General features: G+C 41.1%; 2 protein-coding genes and 1 non-coding gene across 6 annotated transcripts; 2 read left to right on the top strand and 1 right to left on the bottom strand.

Moving 5' to 3' along the window:
- Window positions 1-1371: 1371 nt before the first annotated feature.
- Window positions 1372-10019, bottom strand: aktip (akt interacting protein). 4 transcript variants are annotated; one of them, XM_062548518.1, is made up of 10 exons: window positions 9899-10019; window positions 8487-8585; window positions 6689-6897; window positions 6472-6536; window positions 6263-6363; window positions 4852-4940; window positions 4157-4255; window positions 3178-3285; window positions 2958-3018; window positions 1372-2667 (listed from the first exon to the last, which is right to left on the bottom strand). In XM_062548518.1, the coding sequence occupies exons 2-10, from the start codon at window positions 8526-8528 to the stop codon at window positions 2560-2562; spliced, it is 882 nt and encodes a 293-aa protein (XP_062404502.1). In that variant the 5' UTR covers window positions 8529-8585; window positions 9899-10019; the 3' UTR covers window positions 1372-2559. The 4 variants fall into 4 exon arrangements, with proteins under 4 accessions (XP_062404502.1, XP_062404505.1, XP_062404504.1 ...); XM_062548521.1 differs by having other exon boundaries at window positions 2924-3018; window positions 9899-9959; XM_062548520.1 differs by having other exon boundaries at window positions 9815-9949.
- Window positions 10020-10157: 138 nt separating this feature from the next.
- Window positions 10158-11829, top strand: rpl23a (ribosomal protein L23a). Its single transcript, XM_062548522.1, has 2 exons — window positions 10158-10380; window positions 11386-11829. The coding sequence occupies exons 1-2, from the start codon at window positions 10175-10177 to the stop codon at window positions 11645-11647; spliced, it is 468 nt and encodes a 155-aa protein (XP_062404506.1). The 5' UTR covers window positions 10158-10174; the 3' UTR covers window positions 11648-11829.
- On the top strand, window positions 10475-10547 carry LOC134096405 (small nucleolar RNA Z17). The gene has a single exon (XR_009940860.1). It is a non-coding gene; the product is annotated as a small nucleolar RNA Z17 (small nucleolar RNA).
- Window positions 11830-13197: the final 1368 nt, after the last annotated feature.

Below are 13197 nucleotides of genomic sequence, written 5' to 3'. Positions count from 1 at the left end.
AAGGAGGCCCCAGACTAAAATTATCAGAGTCTGGTATGAACCATTTTGTGTTGTATCATTCTCTCTCTTTGCAAAGATAATACAATTGTGTTGTCCTTGGAATTCACTGGTCCTTGTCTTTATTTGCGCACAAACATACAAAATTATTTATCAGACATAGTAAAATTATCTATCACATAGTTAGTGACGCAGAGGCTTGAGCTTCAGGGCCCCTGGGTCTGGGCCCAGTATATAGGGCTGTTTAGTGATCCATCCCTGCTAGTTACTCATAAACTATAAGGTTTGAGAGTCTGTCTGTGCTGTATAGGTTAAAATGTATACAGCCTATTTTCCCTTATTCCGGAACATCCATATGATTTTTAAGTACACCAGCCTGCATTGATCCTGAAGGGCCATTTTTCCAGTCTTGGATGTTCGACATTTGAATACACAGCATTAACACATCTTTACAGAAGAAATATACCATGTGCACATCCATGCAAACAGAAAATTGCGCTATGAACCCCATTTTTGCTGGAAGTCTGCTTTTCTACAGACTTACTTTGTTGAAGTAACAATTATAGTAACAGTGTACTGAGCAAGAGCAATTATAAAGATAAAGTTTTTAGGCAACAGCTTTAACATAATCTTCAGGCTCATTTTAATTTAAGATTGCAAGCACTACAGCCATTCCTACTGTACAGTGTACCCTGTGAAATCTACATTTTTAGAGGACACTGTCAATATTGCCAAAACACACAATTTAGCATAATAAGGTTTAATCAGCTGTGATTGTGTTCAAGTTCAAATTTATTTAGCACATCATCATACACAATCATTCAATGTGCTTTACATTTTATAGGACACTATCAGTTAATGATGACATAAGAGTTATATAAACAGCAAAGACCAAATGAATTAAATAAAAACAAACCAAACTATTATGTAAATAAAAACAAAATAAAATGAGACACAGCAACAAAATAATCATTGTATATAGCTCCTATACTGAAAGTCAACAGATGAATAAAAGGCAATGGAAAATAATTCTGTATTTTAACATCTCCTTAAAACATTGGGCAGGTCTAATCGTTGGGAATTGTCCAGTTGTTGTACTGGCTAAATGTGAATTCACCTTATTTAGTTTAGCCTCTGAACATTACCAGCTGACTAGCTCCAGTAGATCTAAGGTTTATGTTGAGCTACCAGGTTTAGATCAAGCTCACATGTCTGAAATATTGAGTCCGGGCCTTTAAGGGTAGACAATTAGTATGTTGAGGTGCATGTTGAGTGTTGGTGTTAGTCAGGTTTTTGCCTTTTGACTTGTTTTAGACCAAATCTCTGAACTGCATCTTTAACACTACAAAATCACTCAAATTAAATTCAACAAGATGGCTTAAAATGTTTTATTTGCCTTCAGAGAATAGCATTTTTAAAAACGCAAACCGTTCTTCACAGCACAGCCTTTCAAAAACAGTCTGTAGAGTCAAATCATATACTGTAGGAAAGCAAAAAAAATGGAACAGGTGAGCTGGAAGAAAAAAGTTCAAAATGTAGTGTGGAGAAGAAAATAAACAAACAAACAAAAAACAAAAACAAAAACACATCCTAAAGACAAGGTTCTCAGATAGAATCACTACCTCTAATGAGGTTAGCCACTTCCATACAAGAGCTGCTATATTTACACATCAAAAACTCTTCAACCATTTAATTAAGATCAAGACACATTCAAAGAGAATTACAATGCTGAACGATAAATGATCATATATAACTTATTTTCTTAAAATGGTTTGCTTGATCTGAGTCATATATTAAAACCTATTTAATACACAGTATAGTTTATTACACAGTATGGATGAAATAAAATAAAAAAGAGAAGTCGTGTTTTCCCATTATTTCCCATTTGAAAGTCCCATTTCAAAGCAACTTCATAGGGAAGATTCTAACTAAATTTGGAGAGGAGGGGCAGGGCGGGAGGGGACGACAACTAAAAAGCTTTAAGCTCACCAAGTTCAAACTGCTATATCAAGACCTCTTGTGTCAAACCTGAGCCCTTCAGAACATTCTTAATGTGTTTATAATGAACTAGGTTCACCGTTTTGTTACGTTCATTTGTGATTGAGTATCTGACATTTATGTCACTTACACTGAAGGTGAGGTGGTCTGTTGCTTCTGAAATCAAAGTAACAAACGACGACAACGACAAAAAAAAAAACCCATGTGCAACCCAAATATGTGCAAGTAACAAAAATGATCTACTCTAAGGTACAAGCTCTATGCAGGTTTGATTGCTTTCCAGCCTTGGTGTTGCTAAGACATCCAGTTTTGTCATAGTTGATCTACATACGCAAATGCAGGCGTTCATTTTAGTTCTAAAGCGGTTTCAGCAGATGTCTATAGTACATTTGTTTGTTGTTGTATGTGTTTCTTTTTAAAGCTGAGCGAGAGTGTTTTCGCAAATGAAAATGAAGTCCATACAATTGCTTCAAAACAAGGGCAAGGTTCCCAGGCAGCACAAGTTGATCCAACATCCTCATGCTTTGCCGTTCCCTCTAGTGGCCAGACGAGGCAACTGCAGGCTTAAGTCTGAAGAGTGCTGTCCTCTTTGCTAAAGGGTTGCGTGGATCCAGGCTTCACCCATGACAGGCCGGACACCTGTAGGCCCTTGTGGTGATCCTCAGGTCGTCTCTATGGAGAAAGAAAAAAAAAACACGACATCAGTGACTTTCCGGAAACACCTCCCACCCGCCTACCCCAAATGAGACAAGCAATATCATGCTCTGGAACTACAGGTCATCTTGAAGGGTTGCACTCTGAAACATGCAGGCAAAGTCGTGCACTTGTGTTTGGTCACGAGGAGGAAACATGCAAGCATGCACTCAAGTTTGCGTTTTCAATATTGTGTTCACAGATGGCGCGTGGGAAATGTGTGAAAATTTTTTACTTTTTCGGCAGGGTGGTGCATCGTGAGCACTCACTTTATGTGTGAACATCTTCTCCTTCGCCTCCTCGTGGACTGTTGGGTTCCATGGGGAGAAACTAAAACAAAGAATGATTTCGAGAAACGTATACAATGATTGCAGTGTCCATCTTAGGAACAACAATTATTTCAACAACAACTTTATATTCTTGCAAAAACAATTCATCCAAACCCATTTTGGGCAAAATCTGAAATTACTTGCACAAGGTTTTACTCACCTTATTGCGTAGGGATCATCGATCTTGGGCTTGTCAAAGAGGTGGCTGTTGCATAGCTTGACGCTGTCCACCACCTTGCTTTTGAAGAGCTGCACGTCCTTGTCATACCTGAGCACAAAAACAGACGCAATGAGTCACACGCGCCAGTGGCATCTACAGCCTCCGTGGCCAAGTGAAAGAGGCCTTTCACAGCAACAGTCAGGGAGTGGAGCTTTCTGGTCTAATTCAATCCAGAGAGCGGGACATTACTGTACGTCTCCTCTGACCTTTGTTAGAAGGGGTTGCTATAACGTCATGTTCGATTTATGTAGAGAATATCAGTCCTTGACATAAAATATATTCACTTTGAGAATGAAATTGCACAGGTTCATCTCATAAATATGCATTCTGAAAATGCTTTGAGTTTCAAAACAATGTGAGGATACAAAAAAAAAAACCCAGAGGAATCCATGTGTAATTTCTATTCTGAAACCAAAGCACAGTTGCTTCAGTACAGGTTAACTCTAGACCTCATTTTCCAACGTGATCAGAAAACCCCACTCCACAGATCCATCTGAGGGACTGTGCTGTTCCCATGGGCTGTCCTCCTCTGGGTTTCAGAACTAAAAATGGAACATCTCTACAAATTGCAGACAGGAATAGCACAATTACATCACCTCAGATCAAAAAGACCCTGCCAGTTAACCATCTTCATAAGCAATGAAATCACACCATTTATAATCCAATTATATATATATATATCTGGGGGATGGGGAGGGAGACACTTTTGTGTTGGTTGAAAGTAGGTCACATCAGAGGCAACTACCGTTAAATAAACTCTGGATAAATATATCATTGCAGGCTCAGTATACAGTCAATACAGCTGACTGGATTGGAATAGCCAAGGCCAAATACAGGACATTCCTGCCGACGCACCCGGCGCCAACATGGCAGGGTAGAGCAGAGGAAGAGGGACGAAGAGGGAGGAAGAGGAACTCACAGAACAGCGGCTTCTGGGTTAAGCGGCTCCATGGTGTTGATCTTGTAGAAGACTGTGCGTGCATACATCAGGACCTGCCAAATGTGGTTGTGATTGCGCCTGTGGGAAAAAAGAAAAATAGCAAGAGGTTTTTTTTCTTTTTTCTTTTGAAAGTGCCGTGGCAACAACAGCAGCAGCCAAGGGAAACACTACTAACAACCAAGCATGTTGGTAAATAGGCCTAGGCTCTCAACTCCGTCCAAGTCAAAGTGAGAGATTGAAGCTTTCAGATCTGGAGGACTGTGCACAGCCTGAGCCAATATGAAGGACTGGGCATCAAGGGAGAAAACATGCTTTGTTGAGCCCCCTCATTTGAATTGTAGCGGTCTGCCCACTGCCAGTAGTGCCAGCCGAAAGTGCCCGACACCAGAGAAGATGGCCACAGCACTCAAGTTAGCACACTGCCCTTTGGACTTAAGCTACCACAGTGAAATCAAGTCAGCATTTATGGACTTCCTACATGCAGAGTCATGAATTCACATTGCTCTGTGTTAGACGAACTGGCCATCTGAATTCACGCAGGAGTGTACTTTTCTTAAGGAGCATGTTTGCCAATCATTGTCCTAAATGGGCCCCTCAGAGTAGATCACAATACTGACCATAAAAAGTATGATGAAGTGCATGGAACGGGCTTTGTGTAAAGCAGCAGTGCCTACCTCCATTTTGTGAATGCTCTTCGGACATCAAGCTCCCCTGATTCAGGATCCACTAGTGGATGGAAGACTGGAATATCAAACACCACCCTCTATCGAAAACAAAGGGAGAGGCCTTGAGGAAAACAGCATTAACCCCAAATTCAAACTCAAGACATGTTTTGGGGTTTCTTGGGCAGATACCAATATTACCAACTGTTAACTAATGAACTACCTATTTTTATCTAACCTTACAAAATAGTTGCACAAATGCATACACACAATTTATTTTGTTGATATGACCCAAAGTGAGTCATGTACTGCAATAAATAATCTGGAATGCAAATACTTGCTGAAAGGAAAGTAAACACCATAAAAACAACTAAATAAAACTGAAGGCTGAGCCACCATCAAAGCTTTGGCTCACAAACAAATTCTAGAGTTGTTGCTGTCCCTGACAGTAGGATCAAGTCGTGCTCATGCCCTCACTCCTGCAGCACCCTGAGAAACTGAGCGTTGTCAACATATTAATTTAATAACTAGTTGCAACAGCTCCGTCAAGTGTCAAGTGCCAAGCCCCACACTAGTGATAGCGCAATGAGCCACCTCCCCAGTCATGTTTTCATTCTGGGGAATCTGCCCTGGGGTGAGGCAGTAAAATGTGACATCTCACATCAGCATTCCCACAGTGCAGTTAGTCAGCACCGTGTCATGTAATGATTCACAGTAGGACAGCCACACCGAGAGGACTGGGCAGAGTAGAGATATACAGCGCTTCAATGGCACGAGTCTCTCCACAGCCATCTTGCTTTCACTTGCTCATTGTCAACATAACATCTGCTTGATGCTGCTCGTCACTGAACAGGATGCAAGTCCACAAATCAATGAAACAAATCTGGTGCATTTAGCAGGCGAGCCACGCCTGGTTTGAGCACAAACACATTCTTTCGTAATTACTATATCCTGTATATTATTGCCCGGTTTCCTGTACATGGATTAAGCCTAGTCCTAGACTGGGAGAACTTTGATGATCTCCACTGAAAATAAGCATTTTAGGCCTCATTTATGTATGGGGAAACTGGCCCCGTGAGTACAGTCATGTCTGCAGCTACGCTATGAACCAAGAGAAACAAAACAGAACGATCATGCGGCGGACCATCTTTCCAAAAGCGCTTTAGTGTTTGTTGACTAGGCAGATAAACAAATTACACATGACGGTGCAGAACATTAAAAAGAGGGGTCTAAGGACTTTTAAATAACCCTTTGCCAAAGCCTGATAATGTAGGGCTTGAATGCTACAGCACTACACATTGAATTTCATGAAGAAAAACAGAGAAATAATGAAGGGGAAAAGAGGCTTGACAATCATAACCACCAACATTTTAATCAGCAGTGTTGATTGATGACCTCCCTGCAATTTAATGAGGTTACTTACTGGGCAGTCTCCGTCAGGGTAGTTATCAGGGATGTAGACGGTGAATTTAAAAACTCCATCTTGGTACAATCCATGTCTGATGAATATGACACCAAACCACACTGAAAAAATAATTGGAGCAGTCATTCACCTTTAACAAATATATCAATCAGTCCTCTTTTTTTTTTTTGTAACATTGAAAGCATAAGTGTCACAGGATTTGTCCTTACTCAAGGCTGATCTGTAGGAAGGCTGCACATAAATGCCTGGAAGTTTCTGCTTGATCACAAGTGTGCTACAAGAAAAAAGTAAGCAGGAAACAATTACGAGAATGCCGCGCCACCACACCCAAATAGTAGTTACATTAGTGGGAGACTTTCCGATCTCTGAACTGTCTGGTCAAAAGTCAAACGGTGAGCAAGGTCATTCAAGGACGAGTGTACTCACAACTCTGCCAGTAACGAGTACTCCAGGTAGAAAGGCCCATAGGAGGCATGTGTGCCGTTGGCAGACTGCGCAGAGGTGGCCGGGGATGGGGGCTTTGTGACGGGGACTGTGTTCTTGGGGATGGAGGGGAGCTGCTTTTTTCCGAATGAAGGCCGGGCCGGGCTGGCTCTGTGCTCTCCCTGCCCACTCTGTTCCTCGCTGTCGGACCTCTGCCACAACGGGAGAGACAGAACACGCAGGGTTAGGCCTCTCAACTCCTGTGGTACATCTGCCATACAGCTTTCTGTTAAAACTCCATAGAATGTAGCACAACAGAGATGAAATAGTTTGAAATGGATTCCCCATGGTCTAAAAGGAGTCCCGACACCTTTACAATATAAGCTATAACAAAAGCTACAGGTCGGTGTGTAATGGCCTAGACAGATTTCCTGTGTCCCTTTTTCTTTGGTTTCATCTTACATCCTTTTTTTCCATTTGTTTTCACTGCATATTCAAAAACAAAGCCAACAATGATTCCATCTCTTCTCCAAAGTCACCATTTTGTGTTTGTCTGAAGCAGCAGGCCTATATTAAATTGCACCACATTTTGACACATCTTTTTGAATTCTGCAGAAATGTGTGGATGGGTCTCTATATGCAATGCGCAAAAAATATCTGTCTGATTCTGAAAGTCCTGCCATTTCCTGTGAACTTATGCTATGCTAGAGAATGTCAACTGAAAGATGCCAGAATCCACTCTTCCAGATGAGTTTCAATATCAATCAACAAGATCAACAAACTTAGCACCGAGACTCAAGTTTGAACATTAGGCTAAACTAGCCTATCAAGATTCCAGTTGGAACACAAGCCCATTTCTTCAATTTGTGTGTGTATTCACTGAGGTAAGGCTGACAACTAGCAAGGCAGTGAAGCCACGAGGCTATCCGCGACTGGCCAGACGAACCAGAGGCATGTGATACCCCTTGCTCTCTGACTACGCTCTCAGATTCCAGGGGCCCAGCAGACATCTGTTTCCCTTCTCCACGGGAGAGGAGTGGAGAGAGCAGGAGAGGGCTTCAGTCCCATGGGCACGAACATGAGGGGACAGCAGGGGACTACATATACAAAGGCTACTGTACACGCCAGACTGAATTTAGGATTTTAAAACAGGGGGGGCACTAAACCACCTGCAAATGACTAGACTAAAGGAGACCAAAAATAAAAGAAACTGCCTCCACCTTGATTGCTACTGGGCGCATACAGTATTTCATCAAGAAAACCATACAATGGCTCCATATGCCTTGTCTATATCCCAATAATAGCCTGTATAATCTTTGTTACAATCAATGGCACCGACTCTACCATAAGGATGAATGGTCCTTTGACTTAACATCTACTCATATACAAAGCACTCAATCTCCTGCAAAACTGATCTTAATCCCCAGCCCTGAGTTTGCATGTGATCTACCACTGAAGTCACATGGCACATTGCTTTACACTCCACTAATCTAAAGGGCAAATGACATCAAGTCAACATCTGATGCTAACTAAACAAACTTTATTCCAGGATGTACACCTATGTCTGCTCAGGGTACTGTTGTAAATTAGCTCAATGCTCTGATAATTTCCTGAGGTCAACCCCTTGCACTGGGGAAGGTGCACTCACAAGACTGAATCTAAGACAGAATGATAAAGGCAGACATCCAGAACCATACACAGTCCACACTTTATTCTAGGATAATAACCCGCTTGTCCAGCACATTGCCTAGAAGAAGAAACCATACTGTTCACGTCATCGTAACCTCCACCCTCTTCTTACCTTACGACCAGTATTTGTCGACATACTCCAGAAAGGGTTCATTACTCATGGGGAAGGCGATGAGAGTCCGTGTCCTCGTCTAGCCGGAGGGGACGCTGGCTGCATAAAGTCGAGAAGATGAAGATACAGTATGGAAACATAGCTCATACATCACACTTCACTATATAAACCTATAGCCGATGCAACATTGAGCAAAAAGAAAAGAAATAGTTATTTCGGCAGCTATTCCAAATGGTCTTTCAGGGGCAAGCACAGCTGTTGGCTGAGTGTGCTGCACTGTCATTTTTGGCCACCAAAACAAAGATCCACGACGCGTCACGAACATTTACCACTATTAGTCGTGACTAAAAACACGTTACAATAAGACACTGGTGTTGATTTAAAGCCAGTCTTAATTAGTGAACATGTGAAATTAAATACTAATTCGATGAGCCATATGGTCAAACCAAGTTAAAAAGCAGGCTCTCCGGTTGTGCGTAACATACGCTTCCAATGGTAACATAGCTTGCTAGCTAGCATGCTGCACAGTAACTAGTCAGAAAACACGTAGCAGACACAAGGCTTAAAGGCAATATACTAACACTAGATCTAAATTAAACTATTAGTGGCACTAATCAAATGTGTTGTGTCGTAAGTGTTATCTTACTAATTGTCTGTGCAAAGAGGTTTAGCAGTCGCTCGCTTACGCTAACTAGAACAGCTGACATTAACGTTAAATGATTGTAGCTGACCTACCATACAGAGGAATGAAGATATCGCTTGTATTCAAAGCTGACCAGCTTTTGTTAATCCAGTGTACAATTGGTAACTGTGTCGGAGGTGTCAAACTAGCATTACATTGTACCTCATGAACGCCTTCATGCAATTATTACTCGCAATTAATCAGCGAATGCTCATTGTTTAGCTCTCAATGCTAACTTTGACTTGTATGCGGTCTGTCTGAAGCTAATCTCTTAGAAAAATACCAGCGAACTTCATCTCACACAAGCATGCTGTGCGGCAGTGAAATTTAGCAAAGACGATTTGTGATTGGTTCTTGTATATAGAATCTATAATATGATTCGCTGACGCCCTCTGAGTAGTTTAACAACCTAAACAAACAAACAAACTAGTTTGTTAAATATTTACTTATACATATTTGCCGTCACATACTTCATGATATTAGGAAACCTCAAACATTCGTTGACAGGTCAAATCGTAAGCAACGTTGCAGATACCCAGGGATTGACATAGACTGTAGAAAGTGTAGACGATCTCGCGGACGGGAGTGGCATCTCAAAGTTTTGTAAGAACACGAGGAGAAGTTAAAATATATGGACGATACTGACCTACATAACATGTAATGTCGATACAAGCATCATTCTTTTCAACAATGCAATTTGACCTCAGTTTCTCTACGAAATCAAACTCACCAACTGGTTAGAGTTCCGAATCGTCTGGCATTTTTAAAGCAACATTCTTTCCACTAAGGTCCAACCCACGGTGAATTGATTCTAAGTTGCTATTGGTTTATACCTCGTATCAGAATTTCTATTCACTCACCAAGCTGTCAATCACTTAAAACCAACATAAAATTACCTGATTGGTTATAATCGTAGGTCGAAGGCGGTATCTCATTGATTGTCTTGTGTTATTGGCTGTTCACTCGAATGTAGGGGATCGCAATTCCCGCATGTGTCCTTTCCGTCATGGCACCGAAGGCGAAGAAAGAAGCTGTGCCTGCGAAGACCGAGGCTAAGTCCAAGGCCTTGAAGGCCAAGAAGGCTGTCCTCAAAGGAGTACACAGCCAAAAGAAGAAGAAAATGAGGACTAGTCCAACCTTCCGTCGCCCAAAGACCCTCCGTCTGAAAAGGCAGCCCAAATACCCCAGGAAGAGCGCGCCTCGTCGCAACAAGTAAGCCCATGATAATGTCGACTGACTCGGTGCGCTGGCTAATGTTAGCCATCGTGAGATGGTGGATAGTGTTGCCACCCATGATTATTATTCTGGTGCAAATGATGTTTACATGCGATCAAAGTATGATCTGCGATGATTACACTCTTTTTAACGACTGATGCACCTATTTTGCACCCGTTAGTATTATGGGCGTGAAAGATGCTTTGACAGTATCGTTAGCTAGCTGAAGCTAGCCACGTTTGATGGCTTAAAATGATGTTGCATGAGGTTAGCAAAATGGCCTACCAGTATGCTAATGTGAGCTTTGGTGGTAGCGGTAGTTGGCTGGTATTCGTGTGGAAGACACATGGGAAATGTCTTGTTGGCCGATCTATTGGAGTAAATCGTAGTATCAACCTGTTTTTTTTTTTTTTTTTAAGTTTACCTATACCTGGTGCCTCTTGTAACGTAAATGTTAACGTGAAATGTGCGCTCATGGGCCTCCTTGTCAGCGTTGCCCATGTTCGCGTTAACATTAGTTACTGACGACTGAAACGATAACCTAACTCGTTTCTTAATCAATTAACAGCTAGCTTGCCTTAGTAGTCAGAGTGACCAGGTATACCGATTTGGAAGTTGACGTCGATTTGGTTAAGGAACATGAGATTTTAAAGGCAGAAGCAAAGATCTTGACATATTGTTGAAGTAGCACTAGCGAAACATCTACTGTTCGTTAAGAGTTGGATGCCCACCAATATACCACGAGGTTGGTTGTTGGGGCATATATTTATTTGTTGTGGCATGTGTATATAATTGGTCTTGGGTTATGGATAATGTAAACATACTTTAACCATGATCATCATTGGTGTTTAGAGAAAATGTGGACCAATTAAGCAATATTGGCAACAGCTGAAATCGTATCTAATAGTTGACAGGGTAATGGAACAGCAAGCATCTTCAATTTAGCTGAGGAATGATGGATTCTTTTTTTCCCCCCCTCCTACATTTCTTGTCTTCCCATAGGTTGGATCACTATGCCATCATCAAATTCCCACTCACCACAGAGTCTGCCATGAAGAAGATTGAGGACAATAACACCCTGGTCTTCATTGTTGATGTTAAGGCTAACAAGCATCAGATCAAGCACGCTGTCAAGAAGCTGTACGACATTGATGTGGCCAAAGTCAACACTCTCATCAGGCCCGACGGGGAGAAGAAGGCATACGTTCGTCTTGCACCTGATTATGATGCGTTGGACGTTGCAAACAAAATTGGCATAATCTAAACTGCTCTTTGGTGGTATATGCTGAGAAGTGTCGAAAATAAAATCTAAAAAAAATCTAAATCAGGCTACTTGTAATTTTTCAGTTATGTAGTGTGAAATGTCTGTTCAGTACATGTTTTATATGAAAGAATACAATACAGGTGAAACTGAATCTCACGAAATAAAACAAAGTTGAAACTGTATTAACTTGTTAGTCTTTATTTAAGTCACTGTTCATAGCCTGTCAAACCTATAGACCGTGAGGATTGGGGTCCGGTGACCCAGGGACCATTCCTACCTTACACTGACAGACTGACAAGTTTTGGTTAAGATTTTTGAAATATTATAGTCTTGAGTAAAGCTTGAATGAGGGACATTAGTTAAGACTACAGTCTTTAAAAAAAAAAATGTTTCCCAAAACTTGTCAAAGTCTTGTCAGTGTTGGGTAGGCTTAAGGAAGCAGCCTCAGGACCACTACTGAACAGATACTGATTCCCACTTGGAAATTTCATTACTGAATCCATGGTTAGGAACCAGTAGCAATGTCCTTGAGGACCACTGGTTGAAAACCCTTAGGCTACTATATGCTGGGAGGCTCATCAATTTCTCAGAGGAATTACTCCCATGAAACCTGACAAGTATTGTCATTTGTTGTAGGGGGGAAAAGTGATAATTTTCTAAGTTAATCATGCATTACTGAAGATGGGTATGATTCTTGTCGCATACTTTTTGTCCAGAGTGACTTTAAAATAATAAACCGAATTAAAGGTCAGTGTAAAATGGTATAGCTTGCATAATGGACCAAAGAGTTTGAGCATAACCATCAATATACAGACTAGGGAGAAATAACTATACAAGATCTACACTATCAAGATCATGCCAGTATGTGGATATATTGAATAGTCATGGTAAACCACTGTGCTTCATTAGGGGATAACTATGCATTACTTGCTTCAGGATAAAATGGCTAAAGCTACTACTTTTCTATCTCCTGTGAGTTTAGATGTATTAGACCGCTATACTTCCAGGACATCTGAGGGGTTTTTTTTAGAGTCTCACAAACATTTATGTTTGTCTAGGTATTGTTCTGTATTTCCACAATGGCTCAGTGCTTTTTGCTGAAGGATAATTGATTGATCTCTTGACAGTTTTGCTTAATTGTTATTTTAAGAAAAGAAATCTAATTTAATGCTCCACTGATTAACCTAATTGGGGGAAGTGACATTGTCCAAGTTTGAAAGAAGAAACTTAATTATTGACTTAATTATTGCTTCATTATCTGATTCTATTTTGTTTCCTTTACACTTCATTGATAAAGTTAATTAGCGTCCAGTTTCTTAATGGATCAGTCAACAATGCAAGGTCATGGACTTCCCATGGCATATACAAATCAAAAAGTCCATTAACACAAATGGCTTTATATCTGTTTGAGTTCAACTGCCATTTGCAAATGGCCTGACACAGAAACTCACCCGATGTTTATGTCCTCCACCCCATCTGGCCCAGACAGAGAGCACATTAGGAGAGGTGAGGTCTGTGACCACAATTAGTCCATAACAAAAACAAGCGAA

Source organism: Sardina pilchardus, chromosome 11 (genome assembly GCF_963854185.1).
Source record: "Sardina pilchardus chromosome 11, fSarPil1.1, whole genome shotgun sequence".
NCBI lineage: Eukaryota > Metazoa > Chordata > Actinopteri > Clupeiformes > Clupeidae > Sardina > Sardina pilchardus.
Note: the sequence above shows the minus strand (reverse complement) of the source record. Positions and strands in the feature narration are given on the sequence as shown.

What these genes read in the sequence shown, in the direction of transcription:
- rpl23a (XM_062548522.1), top strand. Translation starts at nt 10,175, where the DNA reads ATGGCACCGAAGGCGAAGAAAGAAGCTGTGCCTGCGAAGACCGAGGCT. An exon ending in AGCGCGCCTCGTCGCAACAA is followed by an intron (nt 10,381 to 11,385) that starts GTAAGCCCATGA and finishes GTCTTCCCATAG; the next exon opens with GTTGGATCACTATGCCATCA.
- aktip (XM_062548518.1), bottom strand. Translation starts at nt 8,528, where the DNA reads ATGAACCCTTTCTGGAGTATGTCGACAAATACTGGTCGTAAG. An exon ending in TTCCTACAGATCAGCCTTGA is followed by an intron (nt 6,364 to 6,471) that starts GTAAGGACAAAT and finishes TTATTTTTTCAG; the next exon opens with TGTGGTTTGGTGTCATATTC. An exon ending in GATGATCCCTACGCAATAAG is followed by an intron (nt 3,019 to 3,177) that starts GTGAGTAAAACC and finishes TCTTTGTTTTAG; the next exon opens with TTTCTCCCCATGGAACCCAA.